This window comes from Patagioenas fasciata, chromosome 1 (assembly GCF_037038585.1).
Source record: "Patagioenas fasciata isolate bPatFas1 chromosome 1, bPatFas1.hap1, whole genome shotgun sequence".
In the NCBI taxonomy this organism is placed as follows: Eukaryota; Metazoa; Chordata; class Aves; order Columbiformes; family Columbidae; genus Patagioenas; species Patagioenas fasciata.
Window position 1 is genome coordinate 183,145,372 of NC_092520.1, and position 18,849 is coordinate 183,164,220.

The window sequence follows — 18,849 nt, forward strand, 5'->3', positions numbered from 1 at the left end:
CTGCCACCACGTGGGCCCTGCCGCAATGCACTAGGAGTGAACACCAGGAATACTTCGTCCCTACGCGGTCCTCTTCTTTCCCATTTGATTAAGAAAACCCAGAGATTTCCTTCTTTCATTTATGTTTCAAATGCAGCCTCAAATAAATAAGCTCTGATCCTTACCTGTTAGATATTACACAGCTGAAAATCACTGCTGAAGTTCAAGATTCTAAATTACTTTAATTAACAAATAAACACACAAGTCTCTCAATTAAAAAAAAAAAAAAGTATTAAATTGTACTTTGATAAAAGACATACAACACCTGCACTTCATCCTACCTGTTCAGATACCACAAAGTTAATTGTTGTTCCAAGAGTTCACTGGGTCGGGACCCAGATGGGACTTAAAGCTGTGGCCTGAGTTACTTGATAACTGTCAGGAAAGTACTTATATTAGAGTACATAATGCATGAACCACATGTATATAGGTAATTTTTATGATTAATATAGATGGTGCTCTGATACAAGATGGCTCCAGGCTGCTGGGCAGGTGACACAGGCATTACAAATTAAATACATGCCCTTGATCTGAAAAGTGTTGTGAAGTGTCACAACTCTGGGCGCTGGACACAACATGGGCACTTTTTAAACTGTGAAACCTTCCATGCACACCTGCACAGCACATTTGTACTAGGCACATGTTCATAAACCTTTAACACACAGATAAAAGCCTCTCTTCCTGTGAAACCACACTGGGACTGCACACCAGCACGCCTTGAAGCATGCAGGATGCCCTTGGTAATGGGGTCATACGGTACTGAAACGTGGAGGAGATCACAACAGTGCTGATCAGTCCTCCAACCGCGGCTGTGGGCATGTGCAGGAAGAGGACATTGGACACATCTACGGGTTTGGTCACTCTATCACACACAAGATAGTAAAAGGTTGAAGAAAGAACTACTCTCTTTCCACTGCTTTTGGCTTTTTGATTGAGAGATTTGCATGTTCTTTAAAAGCCAAGATATTTCTAGAGTCATCATTTTCAAAATCCTAACAGTCTCAGCAGCACATTACAACCCCTAATTTTTAGTGGAATCCAGATCAAATCTTTTCAACTCAAGCTGCAAAACAGCAATCAGGAATGGCCAAATAGAGGAGACAAAGTGTAGGACAAGTATGTTATGGTCCACTGGACTGCCTTGAGACAAGTCTTCCAGTCATCCTGTGCAAGTGGGCAGAAAAGCTCACTAGCACTGTTCAGAAGCTGCCAGATGGTTGGCTTACCTACCCAAGATTTTAATATAATTGCCACATTATCTTTTGAAAAATGGAGGCTGTGAGTACAAAGACAAGGGTCAGAAATCAGATCTCTGGTAAGGTAGCACAGAATATCCACTACAAGCAAATAGAGAAGGTCATCAGATGAAAGCACCATGGAGCCTGACACCTGGCTGGATCTGCATGCTGTGAATTGGGAATCAATGGGAAAGCCTTAAGAATTCAATAGCCCAATGCTGCTACAGCTTCCCCCAAGCAGCAGACAGAGAATGACTCTAATGAGGTTTGTCGTGTTTGTTTTCAGTTTTTGTGGGTTTTTTAACCACACAATATTGTAAAACATTATAATAAAATTCTGTTATTCTCACATTGTCCTTATTACCGTTCATTACATGAATTCCTGTTTCTAAATGTTTTAAGAAAGTCTTCAAGCTAGGCAGCGATGCTGACCCTAGCTTTCCAGAATTTCCCTCTGCAAAACAATCTGCTTGTTTAATCCTTTGCGGTCTTTACTTTGGCATGCTGGGCTCTGAGCTTCTTTTGTAAATACTAGGTTTGGCTTTGCTATAAATGTACAACAGCACTCCCGCTTATTAAATTTTACTGCTTCTAACAGAAACCTTGGCCTTGGCTAACATTATTGGCCTTGTCCAATAACTGACTACATGTTATTAATAGTGTCCAGCACAAGGTATTACAGGCACTTAGAAGACCCAATTCATATTTCCAAAGACCATAAAGGTACTTGAAGAATGATCTCTGTTTCAGGACTGTATGAACAAGACCACACGGTTCAGGACTGGGTGGGGGGACCCCAGGCACATAATGTTCCCAGAGGGATTGTGCAGTCACCTCCCTGGACAGACACACAGACAGACAGCCACCTGGCCACATCACAGAGGCCTGAACCCCAGGGTGCATTTGTAGACCTAAATATGTGACTCGATGCAGCCAGTGTTCATCATCACATCTCCCAATCTAAACCCTCAGCCTCACTCAATGACCAGTGGCAATGCTCTGGTTTAGCTTCCAAGCAAAATGATTTCCCCTTTTCAGAGCACTGGCCAAAGAAAATGTTAGGATGAAGTGACAGGAATTGACAGACTTCTCCAGAAGAGAAACCAGCAAAGCAGAAGCTGAGCGCCACCAGAGAGCAGACACCATCTTCTTATCATCTATAATCATAAAAAAACCCTCTATATAGTAAAGAGAGCAGGCCTATGTTGATGGAAGTAGTGCTGAGTATGAATTAAGACCTCCAAACAGGCTCCCACAGCTGTTGTAAGAGGGATAAAGGAGGGATTTTTTTCAGCAATGTGAGGGTAAAGAATAGTGCGGAGCTGGCAAAGTGACAGATTTGACACACAGAGGGACACTTTAGATGGCAGCTAGCCTCTTCCCAAGGTTGCCTGGGACCGCTGTGTAGAGAAGCGTTGTGTACATGTGTGATGGACCATTGTGCACAAGCGTGATGTACTGCAATGTGACAGACATTATACATCTGCTCATATGCAGAAAACCACCACGAGACTCGTAGCACGAACAGCAGATCCCTGGACCAACATACGTCACATCATGTCGTATCAGAGTCCCTCTCATCATGTACCATGTCACTGGCAAACAGAGGCACACACCCATCAGTGCCCTTTTCTCTACATCAAAATCTAGAACTTCTGAATCAGAGAGGAAATTCAATGGCCTCATTTTGCCTGCACCATTCAGCACCTGACATCATACAAGATGATTCTGCAGTTGGTTTTACTGTTTCACAAGTATTAAAACCATTCAAAATAAATCTTCTCTCCTCATTTGAGCAAAAAGCACTACTTAAGGCTACTTTGACTTCTGCAGGAACAACTTTTTCTGCCTTATTCTTATAGCAGCCTACACCAGGCCTGCTCTCTAGACGCCAGCTGCTCTGTTCTGACTGACTTGTCCTGCTACATTCCGCAGGTGTCTAAACCTTAACCTGAATAAAGGCTGAGCCTTTCCTACTTTTGGATTGGTTTCACATTTGTCTTCATTATTCCACATCTTTCTTGCAGAGAAGGACTCAATAGACCAGACACCTCGTTCCTGAAGCCTGTGCCTCAACCCTGATGGGCCTTCAGACGGTTACACAAATTTGGTCTGACATGGGTCCTGTGCCTAGCTTGGCTTCTTCTTACTGTTCTCAGGGCTTAGAAGCAATAAGAAATAATAGTTGCAGATCATTCTCCAACAGATTTTCAGACATGTTTCCTCCCCCAATGTTCAGCCCTGACTAAAAGAGCAATGACCTAATGTACAATGAGTCAGTGCCATAAACTGTGAAGTCCCTAAAAGGCAATGTCACTGAAGAAAGAAGAGGGACTTAATATTAAAAAATATACATTCCAATCTGTCACAAAAATTTCAGTTCAAATAGCCACACCTTCACCCAGCAAACAGCTGTATAATAGATATTCGAATACCAGCAACTTGTTTAGCTTTTGCTTTTCCAGCAAACTACAGTTTCTACCACTGCATTTTTCAAGCGATATATTCACATTCACACTTTTCAGGTTTGCCACACTAAGACACATGTGAGGTGTCTTTAAAAATACTTCCAAAAAAATCCAAATCTCAGCAACTGTAAGATACACCTTCTTAGAGATGGTAACACAACATAACTTTAATGCACTCCTGGCACAGGATTCTCAAGCTCTCACAAGAATATTGTTCCTGCTAGAAACATCTATGCTGGCATGAACATGCAAGATGTGTGATTCTCCTACTCATGAGCCACAAAGGGACTTTCATTGATGAGACCAAACATCTGACATAAAGAAACTTCTCAGAATCACTCTCTTTCCAGCACACCAGAGAGAGACCAAGGGGCACAAGAAGTAAACACATTAACAAAAAAAAAAAAAAAAATTTAATTCAGTCTTGTAGACTGTTACTGTAAAGCTTTTGTAGCCCTTTTATTGGAAAGATGGATATTCTGGATGCTTGCATTTCATAGGATTCCATAGGCACAAAGGTCAGCTTGTCTCTACAAAGACTGTAACCTCCATGCAGGGAGACTCTGACCTTTATCCTGGAAGCCAGTTTCTCTGGTGTCCGTCATTTCAGTAAGGTACTGTGGCAAAAGGCATGGACAGAGGTGTTCTTTTGCACACAAGTACAAACCATGAAGCAAATAGGTTTCATAAAGATTACGTTTACTCAGGAAAAAATAATCCACTCCTTGAAACACTTTATTATAGAAACATGAAGTAGTTGGCTTTGATGATATTTGTTGTAGAAACCCTCTTTTCAAAAGTACTATACATTGTTCAGCCTCAACTTTGAGAGGACTGATACAAAGGCTCTGTTTGACTGATGGTTTAGGTTGTGCAGGTTGAGACTGAAACTGTTTGTTCTGTATCTGCTTGCTGCCTTTTTGCTGTAACGGACACCCAAAAAATGGCTGTAACAGATGCCCAAAATTGCTGTAACAAGCCGTCAGTCCACTTCGAAAAAGGCAGTGTGATTCCTTGAACACAAAATGGTCAGCTTCCCAAAATGATCACAACAAATCTAGGACCGGGACACAAACGTCGCGAAAGAAAAGCCTTCACCCCACAAAAAGCAAGAGGGCAGATTGACTGGCACCAGCTATTTTAGTACTAGGCTGTGCTTATTTCCATCAATGTGGATGCTGATTGTCACACAATCTCTTCAATGCAGCTAATGAAAGCTTGTAACAGATATGGGGAGCAGGAATGTTGACAACGATAAATGAACTCTGATTCCAGACATGAGTCAAGCTTTCAAAATCATTAATGCTTTGTTTAACAGCTAGATACAGTTCATGAAGTATTAGAAATACCAAATATAAATCTTAACATAATACCAATAAGTATGACTGTGTAAATAGGGAAGCCATAAACCTGCAATGCTCCCACCCTCCTCATTTCAGGGATGATTATTTTGCCTCTTGTTGGGCACCTATTCATATTTACCACATCATTACCGTGATCATTTCCTAAAACACTCCATGATTCTGCTGCTTTACCTGCCTGGCTCGAATCAATACATTTAGTCTTCATGTCACTATCTCATGATCAGCCCAGCTGGTCTGCATTTATGTTCACTCAGTGACAGCCAGTCTGCCTCTTACCTTTTGTTTTATGTCACATTGTTAACTGTTGACACACTTAAGATCTGTAACACACCACCCCAGGGCCCATTTAATAACTTCATCAGACACTGTTGGTATGGCTCTGATATTCTCCTAAGAAGTAATTCAATTATTTGCACTCTTCTTCTACTCATATGTACATTGGGTTTCTTATTCCTTGCTAGAAGCTCTTCAGATGGAATTTTGCCTTTTATAAACAACATGACTCTATATTTTTGTTCAATGAACTCATTTTGTATGTGTAAGAGAATGAATAATGTAGATTCTCTCAGGAAAATAAACATGTGAAAGCAGTGTTGAGATCATAGGAGAAAGCAAGTATTCTTAAGACAGAAAATTCATATAAAAAGCTCCATTTAGAATAAATACAGGCATAATCAAAAAAGATGGCTGTTCATCCCTCTGTCAACTGTAATTTTGCCCTGTCAGAACATCGTATGGGGAAAAAAAAAATGTATAAGGACACTTTTAACAAACTGGATCAGCAAGTATTATTGTACATAAGCAAAACAGCATTATACTACACACTTAATGTTTATGTTTTGAGTATATGCTTCCTCAAGTTTGGACGTTTCCATTTCTTTTAATTTTAACTCTGAATTTCCTAAGTATGCACAATAGTAATGCTTATACTTTTAAACTACTCAGCCCTAGCTTCAAATCAAATTTGTTGAGCTATAATTTTAAATAAAGAAAAATAGATATGGTATTAATTAATATCCTGGTTTAACAGTTGCTATCTTTAGTCAAAGACCCCACTTTATATAACTGATACTTTAATCTTGTTAATTAACCAATTAAATTACTGTTCTGCCTAAATTCAGAAGACAGAGGAATAAAAAAAGATAGTGAATACTAGTATGTTTATATTTTGTTAAACTCCTGTTCACTGTAAAGCAGCGTAATATTAAAAGTTTCCAGTAGAATATATTCTAGAGCAAAAGAGACAAAAAGAAACTCTGTAACCCACCTCATATTCCCTGCCATAATGAGGAACAGATTATAAATGTGAGAAAAAATGAAGAGGAAGAGGATGGTACTGAAGAACATCGTCATCCAAGACCCATGGTCCTCTCGAAACATTTTCAGACGGAGCAACTGACCTGTGGTATGAATATTATGAGAAAGCATATTTAGTCAGTAAATACACATTTACATGATAACAGAACCAAAATAGAGTACTAAAGCATATTTTTTCTTATATCAAATTATTCCACTATGTGTGGGGAGGGCAGATTTAGCATCATGCAGCCATATTACCTTTCTGTAGTTCAGCATGAACAGGTATTATTCTTACAAAATTACATGGCTGCTTCCCACAAACTGAAGAAAAACTGGTTTGGGCTCTCACAATCAGAATCACTGAGGTGGAGGTCTGAAGGAGTCCACATCAAGTCTGTGGTACCTGATCAAAATGTGGCTGTGGTTTTACATACACTACATGTGATTCTGTATGCTGGTTAAGCAGCTTCTGATGTTTCCCTGTTTCAGTCATTAAAATCTCTACCCACTCTACTTCCATGCTGGCACAGCAAGATGAGCAGACATGCACAAATGAACAAGAGTGGGGAGCTGACCCATCTAGAAGAAAATAAAATTTACATTTTTGTTTTTTTCTTTCATTTGAATTAGTTACATCAACCTACTGACCTTGAAGCTCAATGAACAGTAGTGCTGCACAATTGTGCAAAAATGGGAAGGGGTGATGAACTGAAAAGGCAACTGCTTGAACCATCCAATTTTCTAGACAATAGATGGTCTACCTTTTTCCAAAAAGAATTTTTCTTTGCTAAAACTAGGTGGTTTTTTAAACATGTTCTTCAATTGCTTGAGGTATTGAAAATCTCACCAGTGCAAGAGATGGGAATTTGCTTTTGCAAGGCAGAGAGTGCCACAGGAAAAGCCAGGAGGGGCAAGGAAGACAACTGATAATTCAATCAGTAAGGTGAAGGACAGCATCTAATGAAGAAATAGTGCAGTCAGGTGCTAGAAGATGTCAAAATAGGGAGAACAGAAGGAAAATGAGGAGCTGGACAGAAAGTATCAAGAGAGGTGATAATGCAGACTCAAAAATTGAATGGTCTGGGATGAAGGCAATCTCTGGGAGTTGTTGCTGAACTAGAAAATCTAGGGTAGAAAACTTGAAGGAAATGAGGTGCTAAGCTTCCAGTATGGGTTCGTGATAAGAAGGTAACAGTGAGACTGGAAAGGGTTGGGAAATGTAACATCTCAATTATGAAGCCAAAGCTCTTGAATGGACCTGGATGGACTCGAGGGCATGAAGCCTTTGGTAACTGTAGGATGGAGAAATGGGCACTCTACACTGGAGGAAGGGAAACACACCCTCTGATGCTCTGGCATAGGTTGGTGAGGAGAAAGGATTAGGTTGAGAGCAATAAAATACTCACGTTGAGTGGCTGGGAAGGGGAGATCTGTGGGATGAAAAGTCCAGTTTCAGCATGGATTAGGGCTGGACACATGGTGAAGCTATAACATGAGGGACATTATTAAGAAATATGAGGTGTTCATTCAGGGAATGAAACAGGAAGATCCCAGGACTGGTGTGTACTGCTGAAGACTGGAGATGTAGGTTTGGGGCAGGAAGACTGGAGGACCTGGAGCAGACCTGGGCCATGGGCTGACACCGTAGGTAGGATTTGAGCTCTGGACTAAGCAGAGTTGGAGGATGGGAGTTATCTGACAGGGCTGGGATTTTACAATGAGGTGGGAACTCTGGGGTAGTGGAAGTTATAGGTAGGTAGGTGGGGTGAATCAAGCTCTGTGACGGGGCAAGAGCAACATAGATCCATGGACCAGTCCAGTAGTAGGGCAGCAACAACAAGGATTCTGGCAGTGAAGAAGGGAGAAGAAATGGACAGTGCAAACACACACATAGATGCCCCAAGCCCCTGTACTCCTCTTTTGCTGCTGGAAACAATGACAGCCCCAGGCCTGTCCAGACGGTGATGTGCAATAAGTCTGTCATTCCCTAAAAAGCAAGCAGAGGCTGCTATGGCAATAGCAATTCATCCCGACTTACTGAGAGGAGGGGCCTAATGATAAAAGATCTCTCATTTGCAGTTTGACAAACTGCTCTCTGAAAAGCTGCCATTGCATATGGAATATCACCAAAACCCTGGATTTAAAACAGTACTTTCAAAATAGAGTTCTGATTTTAGAAGGTCCAGACTAATGGAGACGGAAAGCACAGCCTGGAATGTAGACTTCCGTGAAATAGATAATTTCAACCTTTCTAAAACAGGTAAGAGAAACATTTATTAAGTATTAATTGCACATGTATTCTACAAAGCAATATAATTTTCACTATTTAGCTATTACACACTGATTAATACATATATATATGAATAAATGTCATATTTTTAAAGTACTTTTTCACAAATATTGTCTTTGGTAGGTAAATTCTTTCTATTTTTCTATCCAACTTTCTTTCTACTGTAGCTTATGTTTGCCATGTAGGACTTCATTAACTCTCAAGTAAGTACATCAACATCGTTTTTTAATGAAAGAAATAGTAGCTTAATCACATTAAAGACCGAGTCATTAAGAGGAATGGAACTGGATATTAGCACAATCCACTTGCCTAATTGCGTACAAATACTGCTGTATGTTACTTATTGTTCCCATCATACTAGTATGTGTAATATGCTAAATGCAGTTGAACTCAAATATGTGAAATGTTCCATTTAATACTCACATTGCATTATATCCTTTCATATCAATTCAGTTGAACATAAAAAGGGAATGCATGAGATGATTACTTAACAAGTAGGATGTTAAAGTAAAAATTGCAAATAATGCTTGATATTTTTATAAAGGAACCTAGGACTCACTGTAAAATGCTTTACTCATTTGATAAGATGAACTAGAAGGGTACATTTGAGAGCATATGTAAAAGAAATATATTTGTGTATGAGTAGTCAGAAATGTGGAAAACCTATCTGGTGACTGGATTAGATTTGCACTAGATTCAAACACAGTTGCAAACAGTGACACAATGTCTCTTAGGTCCAAAAGAAGTTTCCTCAAAAAGTAACTTTTTACTGAAACAAGGTCTTCTATCTACTCCAAGACTTCTGAGGCCACAACACAGGTCCAAGGGGGACACATGGAAGGAAACACTTGACAATTCATGGCCCTACAACAAACCAAGCACTAAATCAGCTCCTCAGCTGAAACTCATGATTTTCTGTAACAGTGAGCAGATGCTGTCAGGAACAATGACAGAGGAGCTTGTAGATACTCATTCTGAGAGTCACATTTCATTCAGGTCCAGGAGAAGAGACAACCCAAGAGGCAGGTACAAAAACAGCGTCAATCAAACAGGTCACTTCTTTACAAATTAAAACTTTTCTAGCATCTTTAGATCCACAGTCCATAAAATGGTTGGTTTCATTAGATTGCTTCTAACAGGAGAAACACAAAGTTCTTACCCATTAATTTAAGCATGCTTTCTTGTCTTAATTATGAGTGATGGAGCCCATAAACTTCAACCCTTTCCTGGGCATATATGTAGCATTCTAATATCAAGTCCTTTATAAAATCAGAGGTATCCCATTAATTTTGGATGCCACATCATGTGATTGCTCTTTCTATCCATTTAACATTCATGGCCATCTACATCAATGGCTGAAACTGTTCTGCTGAAAAATTAATATCAATAAATTAGAAGTATTTTTTTAGCCTTGAAAGCCCAGTCTTACTTGCTTCAAAGTCTGGAAAGTCTGTTCTTAGCACTAACACCATAGGCCATCCCTCACCTGCCCTCACCTGGTGTTCTTGTTCATTCTGCCACTGCTAAGGTGTGTGTATGTGCGTTTGCTGGCTTTGTTTAAGAATACCAGGACTCAGCAGTGAACACAGCAATGTTAAAAAAAAAAGAAAGTTTTCTTAAACTACAGATGCAAAATTTTGGACTTGAACTGCGAAGATGTTCTAGTCACATACTGTAGATTGAGTTATCCTGTTCGTGCTAAGATGATCTTCTGATGTTCTTCTCTTGCCTATTAGATTACCTCAGGAAAGGTTCCTTTTATCCCTGCACTCGCTCCCCTGTGCTCACCCTGTGAGTTGCAAAGCACCATTTCAAGAATCTAGTCTTGGTTACGGTCTCTAAGCTCTACTCTAATACAATGAATTAATAGGAGACAGGAAGAATATTTTAGAAATTCCAAATACGAATCCCAAGGCAGACACATGAGAAATGTCTATGCAAACACAGACATATTTTCTAATGACTCTCTGGTCTCCAAATGCACCTTACCCAGCTGTGCCATTCCAGTACCCTCTGCTACAAACTAACTTCACAGAGCTCAACGCTGGATGCAGTGCAGTGAACTGAAGGTCATGAAGGGAATAGGGGATTTATTAATATTAGTTCAGGTCTGTAACTGCCTTAAGGCAGGTACCAGGCTATGCATCCAGCCAACTTACAGCACAGTGGAGCAGGTGGCACAGCTGTCTCCTGCACTCCATTCAGACCTAGCTATAGTCCTTCTCCAGGAGCTTGATGAGATCAGGAACATTACAATTCCCTCACACAGCTATGGCCATGCTGTTTGTAGGCAGCTTAGGGCTTATTTTTCTGCCAACGCATCTTGGAATCACGTGCTTAGTGCCTCCATTCAGAATTATTGAAAAGGAAGGTAGAACCAAGATGATTTTAGGAAAAATATTATATAACTTTCCTACACATATTCAGAACCCTTTCAGCTGAACATACTATAAGTGCTAATTAGGTGCATTGTACCTGTTAGAGTGGCTACATTTTAAAAAATTTACAGGGATATCTTCTGAACTTCAGCTGAAGAAAAAAATAACACAAAGTTTGATTCCACAAAGGCTGTGGAGAAAAGTAGAGAAAGAGTGCAGCTACTCCAGGTTAAAGTACAGTGCTTCAATACTAAACAAAATACATCTCGAGAGCAAACACTCCCCACCTGTGAAATACACTGGAAGCAGAACAGATGGCTTTTGATCTGTATGCACTTTCAGGAAAGTCATTTGATTACTCTGGTCACTGACCTTCTAGAGAAAACTTTCCTTCTTAATTTCATTCCATACAGTCTGAACTAGCTTTTTGTCAGTTCACTGTCTAGATCAAAAATAAATTTGCAAAGCACAATAACACAGTCTCTATTTCGCAGGTCTTCACTATAGCTTGTGTTTGTTATGTTCTGAATCGTGTCTGTGAAAACACCTTTGAAAAAGTCATGTTGCATTAAGGTAGACAGGAGAGCAAAACATTAGATTCGAATACTACCAACTTAATGGTTGAATCTGTTCGAAAATTTTCAAGGAATTGATAACATTTTGAAAAAGTATTTTCTTCCATTCAAAGTGTGCTTTGTACTGAGTAAAATTTTATCCTGTCATCCTTTCAAGAACTGTGGTCAACTGATCTATAAATGGCTACTTGGATGACCTTCATAAAAAGCTCCTACTTGGACAGACCTTACAGTTTGGCATCTGCTGCATCACTTGGAGAGAGGTTGTAGAAACATGACAAACTGCAGTTGGTGACAGCTCATTCTGGCAGAATATTCCAGTCTTTTTTTTTTTTTTTCAGGAGTACAAAATAATTGGGATTAAATGTTAGACTTCGCAAGCATAACAGTCTTGCTTTGAAAAATACACTGCAGATCTGTATTCCAGATATTCCTTACAGGCACTAGTACGAATCAGTCCAAAAGACGGAGACAAAATTAATTCTCTCCAACCCTACAATAAGGACAATGTTTTGGGCTGGGACATTAATTTACAGAAGAATATTTAAAAAAAAAAAAAAAAAGTAGTTTGTTCAGCTTGTTCAGTGTTTTAGATGGAAAGACTGGTGGCCTTCAAGAGAAGCATGAGCTCATCCTGATGCGTTTTGATATCATCTTCTGTATCTCAGTCACAGCCCACTGCAGGTGCCCACACTAGACATATCTCTAGGCCCAGTATGGACACTCAAGGCATTCAAAGCAAGGATGGAATGAGGGGGGCAATGACCATCCTCTCCTCTGCTTCTTCCAAAGCTGGACACAGACACATCAGTGGCCAGGGGGATGTTGTTGATACTGAGAGTGTGTGCTTTTTTTCTCTCTGTCAAGTACTACACCAAATATTAGAGGAAAAAAGACTATAAAGTTTAGGTTAAAAGTTCATGAAGGTCTGCCTGTGCTGATGTTCCTGTAGAGTAAGATTTGAGTGCTATCTACCTGGAATTTACATTTATTTTCACATAGAAGAGTGTGTGTACATTATTTTGTATTCTGAACTCTTTTGCCCATTCAAACATGCTTGGTTTAACTTAAGAGTTTTGAATTTTAAATTCAATACATCTAATTCAACTTTTATTTTAAAAGCTGTTGGTCTCTCTTTTCCCTTCAGGCACGCTCCACGGAAGGACGATGAACGGTACATGCACTATTTACATTTGCAGTAAAAATCCTAAGCTGCAGTGGTACTGTTATTTGCTGATTCTGGTTTGCCTTTTCACTTTATTAGTAGGATTTCTCGGCAATATACTTGCACTACGACATTATGTGTACTGCATGAAGACATGGACTACCAATACTATATTTCTATTTAATTTGGCACTGTGTGACTTCACTTGGACTCTCATGGCACCTTTTTCAGTTTATTATAGTCTCCAAAACATAGCTCTCTATTCCAGTCCAGAATTTTTTCATATTATAAATATATTTTTTAGTATTAATATCTATGGAAGTGTCTATTTCCTGACACTTATCAGTTTTGACAGATATGTAGGTGCTGTCCATCCTATCACTTCGTTAACATGGTGGGACAAAGGAAAGGCCATGTTTTGTACCATCGCGGTATGGATCTTCATAGTGTTTGCATCAATGCCAGAGATCTACTACGCAGTTGCAGCTGGAACAAAAGACGAATTAATAGATTCCCTGGATGGCACTGAAGGACATTTACAATTTGAAGTGCCATTCATGGTCTCCAAGATCGTACTGAGATTCCTAATTCCAATCACAGTCATATTTACATGCTACATGTTGACTCTCAAAGCTTTACTACAACTCAGTAAACGTCAGCAAAGAAGGAACAGACTTGTTAGACCTCTGTTACTGATTTCAGCCGCTATGATTGTATTTGCTGTTTCTTTCATACCTTATCATGTTATGATGATGGTAATACTAATTTATAGAACTAATTGCCAACCACCCTGTAGAAACATAAGCACATTAACTGCCATTTTTAAAGTCACAGAGATCATCTGCAGCATCAATAGTTGCCTCGACCCAATCATTTTTTCAGTAGCAAATCAGACACTCTATCAAAGAATTAAAACTAGAAGATGTCACCACAAATGCCAGTGCTGCTGTTGTCTGACCGGAAGGGTAAGGGACACTACTCTGTCCCCAAGAACAATGACTTAAACACCAGTGTACAAAGACACACATCTCTCCCTGCCTGTTTGTCTCTGTGTCATCAGCCCTGTTTAAAATTCGGTCTCCTGTATTGTGCAGCACCCTCTTGAGTAAGCAAGAATACACAGCAATGAAGAGTAAAACTTAATGTGTACATCAACTAGAAAAGAAACACTAGTAACTCCTGGCTTTACAGAATTGGCATTTTAAATATCCTTGTCATAAATATACCTTAATTTATTGTGAAATAGAACTTCTTACCTGTATGTACATGTGATATGGAATGAAGAATGAAGAAAAGTTTTAACTGGCTACTCTAATTCTTGGCCAGAACAATACAGTAAGATAAGAGCACACAGTGTTGAGGAGCTTACTTTTCATCTGTTTGTAAGTGCTGCTGTGATTGGACTACACAATTAATAATAACCATGATGGTTAAGAGTTGAAGTTCTTGAGGACTTGCCGAGAGGTTTTCCACAAGTACTTCATTTTAATACTGCTTGCACTAGAGGTCCACTAACACAGCCAGTGGAACCTCATTAACTTGGGTAAGTGCAGCGCATTTCCGAAAACAAACAAAAACCAAACAGCAAGATGAAGTCCCTGAGCATAGTCAGGGCCACAGAGAATCCGCTCGTGAAGCAAACAAGCAGGGACTGAAGATCGTTGTTAAATTCTCCCCCAGGCAGCAGAGGTTTCAAAGCAACAGGTGGGGCACACTGGTGGCTCCCCCAAACCCCGGGCAATTACAGCTGTTTCTCAGAACTGTTCTGCTTCCCGGGAGTATGTTGTTCTGCCATGAACTCTAATCTCATCAACAGGGAGAACTGTGCACAGGAAAAGTCTACAATACAGAGGTGGCTGAGCTGCAAGACTAAAGGAACACTGCTACACAGGAGTGCTGCTCCTGCTGCTCCTCCTGCTCCTTTAGGGTCTTAGCATCACAGTTTCAGGACAGTCTAAGATAATTAGTCTATAGTGCATTTCAATCATTAAAATAGCACAACATATAGTCATCAAAACATCTATCTTCAAGAGTCATTAACTGTGTTTTTTCAACAAAATAATCACGTTCCATAATCAACCACCTGCTGAGCTGTTTTCTTGCCAAGTCCCACACACTACCGTGTTAATTGTGAAAACCCATGTAGCAGTGAGCAAGTTAACTTTCTTTTCAGAAGTTACTATTGACAAAGTACTTTTTAATATACTTCGTACAGTGTCTTAATTCTTTAATTTCCACAGTTCTAAGATAATTTTGTCCTCACATACCTCTCTGTGAAAACAATTCTATTCTACATGATTATCAAATCCCTCTTGTTGTATGTTTCAATTGTAATGAGTAAATATATATGTATATATAATATTTAGAACAACATTTGTTTAAATTGTCTATAACTGTGACATGAAATGAAGAACCAGATCCTGATAATCTGAAATATTTTACATGTGTATGGATGTACCTGCAAACTCACAGGATCTCATAGCAAAATCGTGTGCCTATATTCTGTGCAGGGGCATTATGTACTCAACTCATTGTAAGTTTTGTTTGTTTTCTTTTGATAATTACTTAATCTTTCAATTTCTCTTTTTTAAAAGAAAAATATTCACTTTAAAAAAATCTGTTGCATGAATTGTCTATTGGAAACATGACAGAGTTATTAGCAATGTAGCTTTTTAATCCATGAAAGGGCATTTATTGGCAATTACCTACTATAATACACACTTAAACCTCAGAGGGATACAGGAACAATGTCAATGCCATTTAGTAACAAAGGTGCTCTCAGCATGAAAAAGGATAGAACAGGAGAATGTTAATGTGAAGCTCTAGGCGAAATGAGTTTATTGCCCCCACCTGATTGCACCCAAGATTGTAAACAGTAAGCTATTTCCAAAATCAAACACTTGCCATTTTTACCTTTCAGTCTTTAAAGGTACAGATACACTGTTTATTTCTCCTTTCTCCACCTCGGTATTGCTTTTTAGTAAGTTAATTTGTCTGGGTAAAATTCAACATGAAAGCAAAATACGCTTTTCTGGACACAAAAGCAAACATAAAAATTCACTGAAGTCCTGGGCTAGAAAACACAACTTCACACCTCTGGGAAGCAGAGATTCTCGGGTTTTACCTGCCTGGACTTCTAATATGTGAGGTTTTTCAGGAGAGGAAACAATTACTTAGACCAGCACTAAATTTTTTAGTGCTTTTTAATAGTAAAACAGTTGGCTTTTTGTACAGACAGATCATTTTATTCTCACTGCATAGTATCTCCTATATAGATGTTACTGTTACATATTAAGCAAGTACCATTAGAATGATGTTTTGTTGTTGATCAGGAAAGAGGCATTCAGTTCAGAAGAAACTGTAGAAAATATTATCAATGTCACTTATCGATTTTGGAAAAATCTGGAGTTGCTTCCTCCTTAAGTGCTGCCTTTATAACATCTATAAATGCAGTCTGTGCTCACAAGTACCCAAAGTTGGCAAGAATAAAATTTCAAATTTCAATTAAAGATTGGATTGAAAGCCTCCAATGAGTTCAAGATTAATACAATAATTTAAAAGCTTCACATATAACCCTTCCACCACCCACATGCAATGTCTTTTACAAGCAGCATCAAAATGGATTGCAGAGATTCTCAAGCAAAGTCTAGGGTTCATCTGCCTGTGCTTCAGTGTGTAAAAAGAAAAACTAAGACAACAGTAAGGAAATGCTTCAAAGTCAATGTGAGAGTTTGACTAAAAAAAAAAAAAAATCTTGGGAGAAATTTCATTCTGATCAGGTAATCAGAACATAAAACACATGTAGCTGAACAAGAATGACCTTTATGTTCTCAGTGTGACTGAATTACGCAAGTATACATGCAGAGAAGGATGCAAAATGAGATGCTTTTTACTTTCTGTCAGCATGACCCTCCCAAAGAGCTGCATGGCCCAGGTCATACATGACAGAGCAATTTCAGCAACTGCCATCGTGGCCCTGGGAGAGTATCGGGGAGCACTTACTGTGCTGTGCCAGCAGCCAGGGAAGGACCCGGGAAGCCGATGGGCAGAGACCTGCTTTTCCAGGGGAGAATCCAGATCTCAGTGCACTCAGAAGATAAAAATCACCACGAAATAGCATGTGGCAAGATGATACTGATTCCTGCTGCAGATCCTTTGGTCCTCCCTGATCCTCAAGAATATGAGCAGGGCAGCATGGATGGCAGCCCTGCTCTAAATTCTTTGCTGGAGACAAGCAGGAGCAAACTGGGGACTCCACTATTTCACTCATGCAGGACTAAGGCACGTGTCCTAGCTGCTCAGTTCACTGCTCTGGGCTCACATGCAAAAGGAGGGACAAACGGTTTGGAGTCTGAAACTGTAGTAAAACCACTTTTTCTGCATTGCTCCTTTTGTGTCCCACTGAAAGAAAAATATGGAATAAAGTGGGTTATAAAAGTTACTCCTTGTCTCCATGTCTGTTTCCGTAGCTGGATGCAATCCTACATGGTCCACACAACCCTATAAAGCTCATTAATTTTATATCAATAAAGCCATCTGTAACAGAAGTCCCAAGGTGCTCATACACATAAGAGAAAAAGGGGAAGGAAAAGGAAAGAAACCAGCTTATGCTTCTGGAAAGATTATTCCCAAGAAACTCTGAATAATGAAGAAGAGAAGGGAAAAAAGAAGATGGGGCATTGCTACAAAATTATGTGTCCCAGTGCCTCTGTCATCTGTTTTCCTGGCCTGGGCCTCTCACACAACATGCCTCGTGCTGAACTGAGTCGAAAGGCACTGGGTAATCTTTAAAAATCATCTTCGGAACACATCCAATGAAAAATCCTTCCCTCTCTTACCCTCAGCTATTCATGCTCCTCATGATACTCAGCTATGAATACACTCTAGTAGCTGATAAGTCTTCTAGACATTTGTTTGCCTGTTCATAAGTGATTCTATAATCAATTAAACACACTTTTTTAAAGTGTTTTTGTTCAACTAGGCTGAACTAATTCTAATGCTGTCCTGATTGAAATCAAGTTTTCTACAAAATAAGAGTTAAAAGGCATAAGACATCTGTTCATATTTACTTGGTCATATTTTTACTTGGAAAAACATGCTCCTAAAATGTTTTATTATAACATTCCCCAGATAGATTGACATAAACAAATAAAATTAAATAAACTTTATTCCATTTTGCTACAATAAATGAACAATAAACTGAACAGCTAAGAGCCAAAGTCAACATCTTCTTCTCTGACAAAGTATGTTTAGTATGGGTTTCCCATAAATCTTTGTTAGGATTAAATCTGAGGACACAGCATCCAATTAACTGCCCAACTGTCATAATGAGTTTGAAGACATTATTGAATGTTGTAATAAAGTATTAACCTACAAAACTGACTGCACAGTGTGGGTAGTTTTCATGTACCATATCTAGATCATGAGATATTACACTGGTGGACAACTTTGTAATATACTAGATGAAAACAAAATAGACCTGGGCCTGACAGATTTGATTGTTTATGTATATGTTCTCAGCTGTGGTCAAGAGAAACAACTGTCTCATTTACTGCTGTAAATTCGGAATTGTTTTGTAAGCAAAATTGTTAAAACAATAACCTCTAAGATGAAGAGGTGAATTTTGCTACAAATATCCCAAAGCTGCTTTCTGAGTAAAGCCACTACGCATCCACTGTTCCCCATTTGTCTCTGAACTACTTCTATCACACACACAAACTACCTGAAATTTTCACACTTATTAAGACATTAGCTTATCTATTTTAATGAAAATGTTAAAATGTTCCTGAAAGTTTGGTTTTCTCTTCAATATACATACATTAATGTATTCTGGTATCAAAGTTTCACACCTCAGAAGCACCTTACTAGGCAAAAAGCTATGATGAACAGTAGCAAAAGACAATTAAACCAGAATTACAGAGTGGCTGGGGTTGGAAAGGACCTCTAGAGATCACCTAGCCTAACCCACCTGCTAAAGCAGATTCATCTAGAGTAGAACACACAGGAATGTGTCCAGGTGGGTTTTTGAATGTC

At 39.1% G+C, this 18,849-nt stretch overlaps 2 protein-coding genes across 2 annotated transcripts in view; one reads left to right on the plus strand and one right to left on the minus strand.

The window, feature by feature from the left end:
• Window positions 1-18,849, minus strand: part of TMEM117 (transmembrane protein 117) — a 204,063-nt gene that overhangs the window by 164,945 nt on the left and 20,269 nt on the right. The window contains exon 3 of the mRNA XM_065854241.2: window positions 6,377-6,509. Coding sequence (XP_065710313.1) covers window positions 6,377-6,509 — 133 coding nt within the window. The remainder of the gene's footprint in view (window positions 1-6,376; window positions 6,510-18,849) is intronic.
• LOC136101215 (P2Y purinoceptor 1-like) lies at window positions 8,599-13,820 on the plus strand. The gene is made up of 2 exons (XM_065837152.2): window positions 8,599-8,668; window positions 12,799-13,820. Exons 1-2 carry the CDS (start codon window positions 8,599-8,601, stop codon window positions 13,818-13,820), a joined length of 1,092 nt encoding a protein of 363 aa, XP_065693224.2.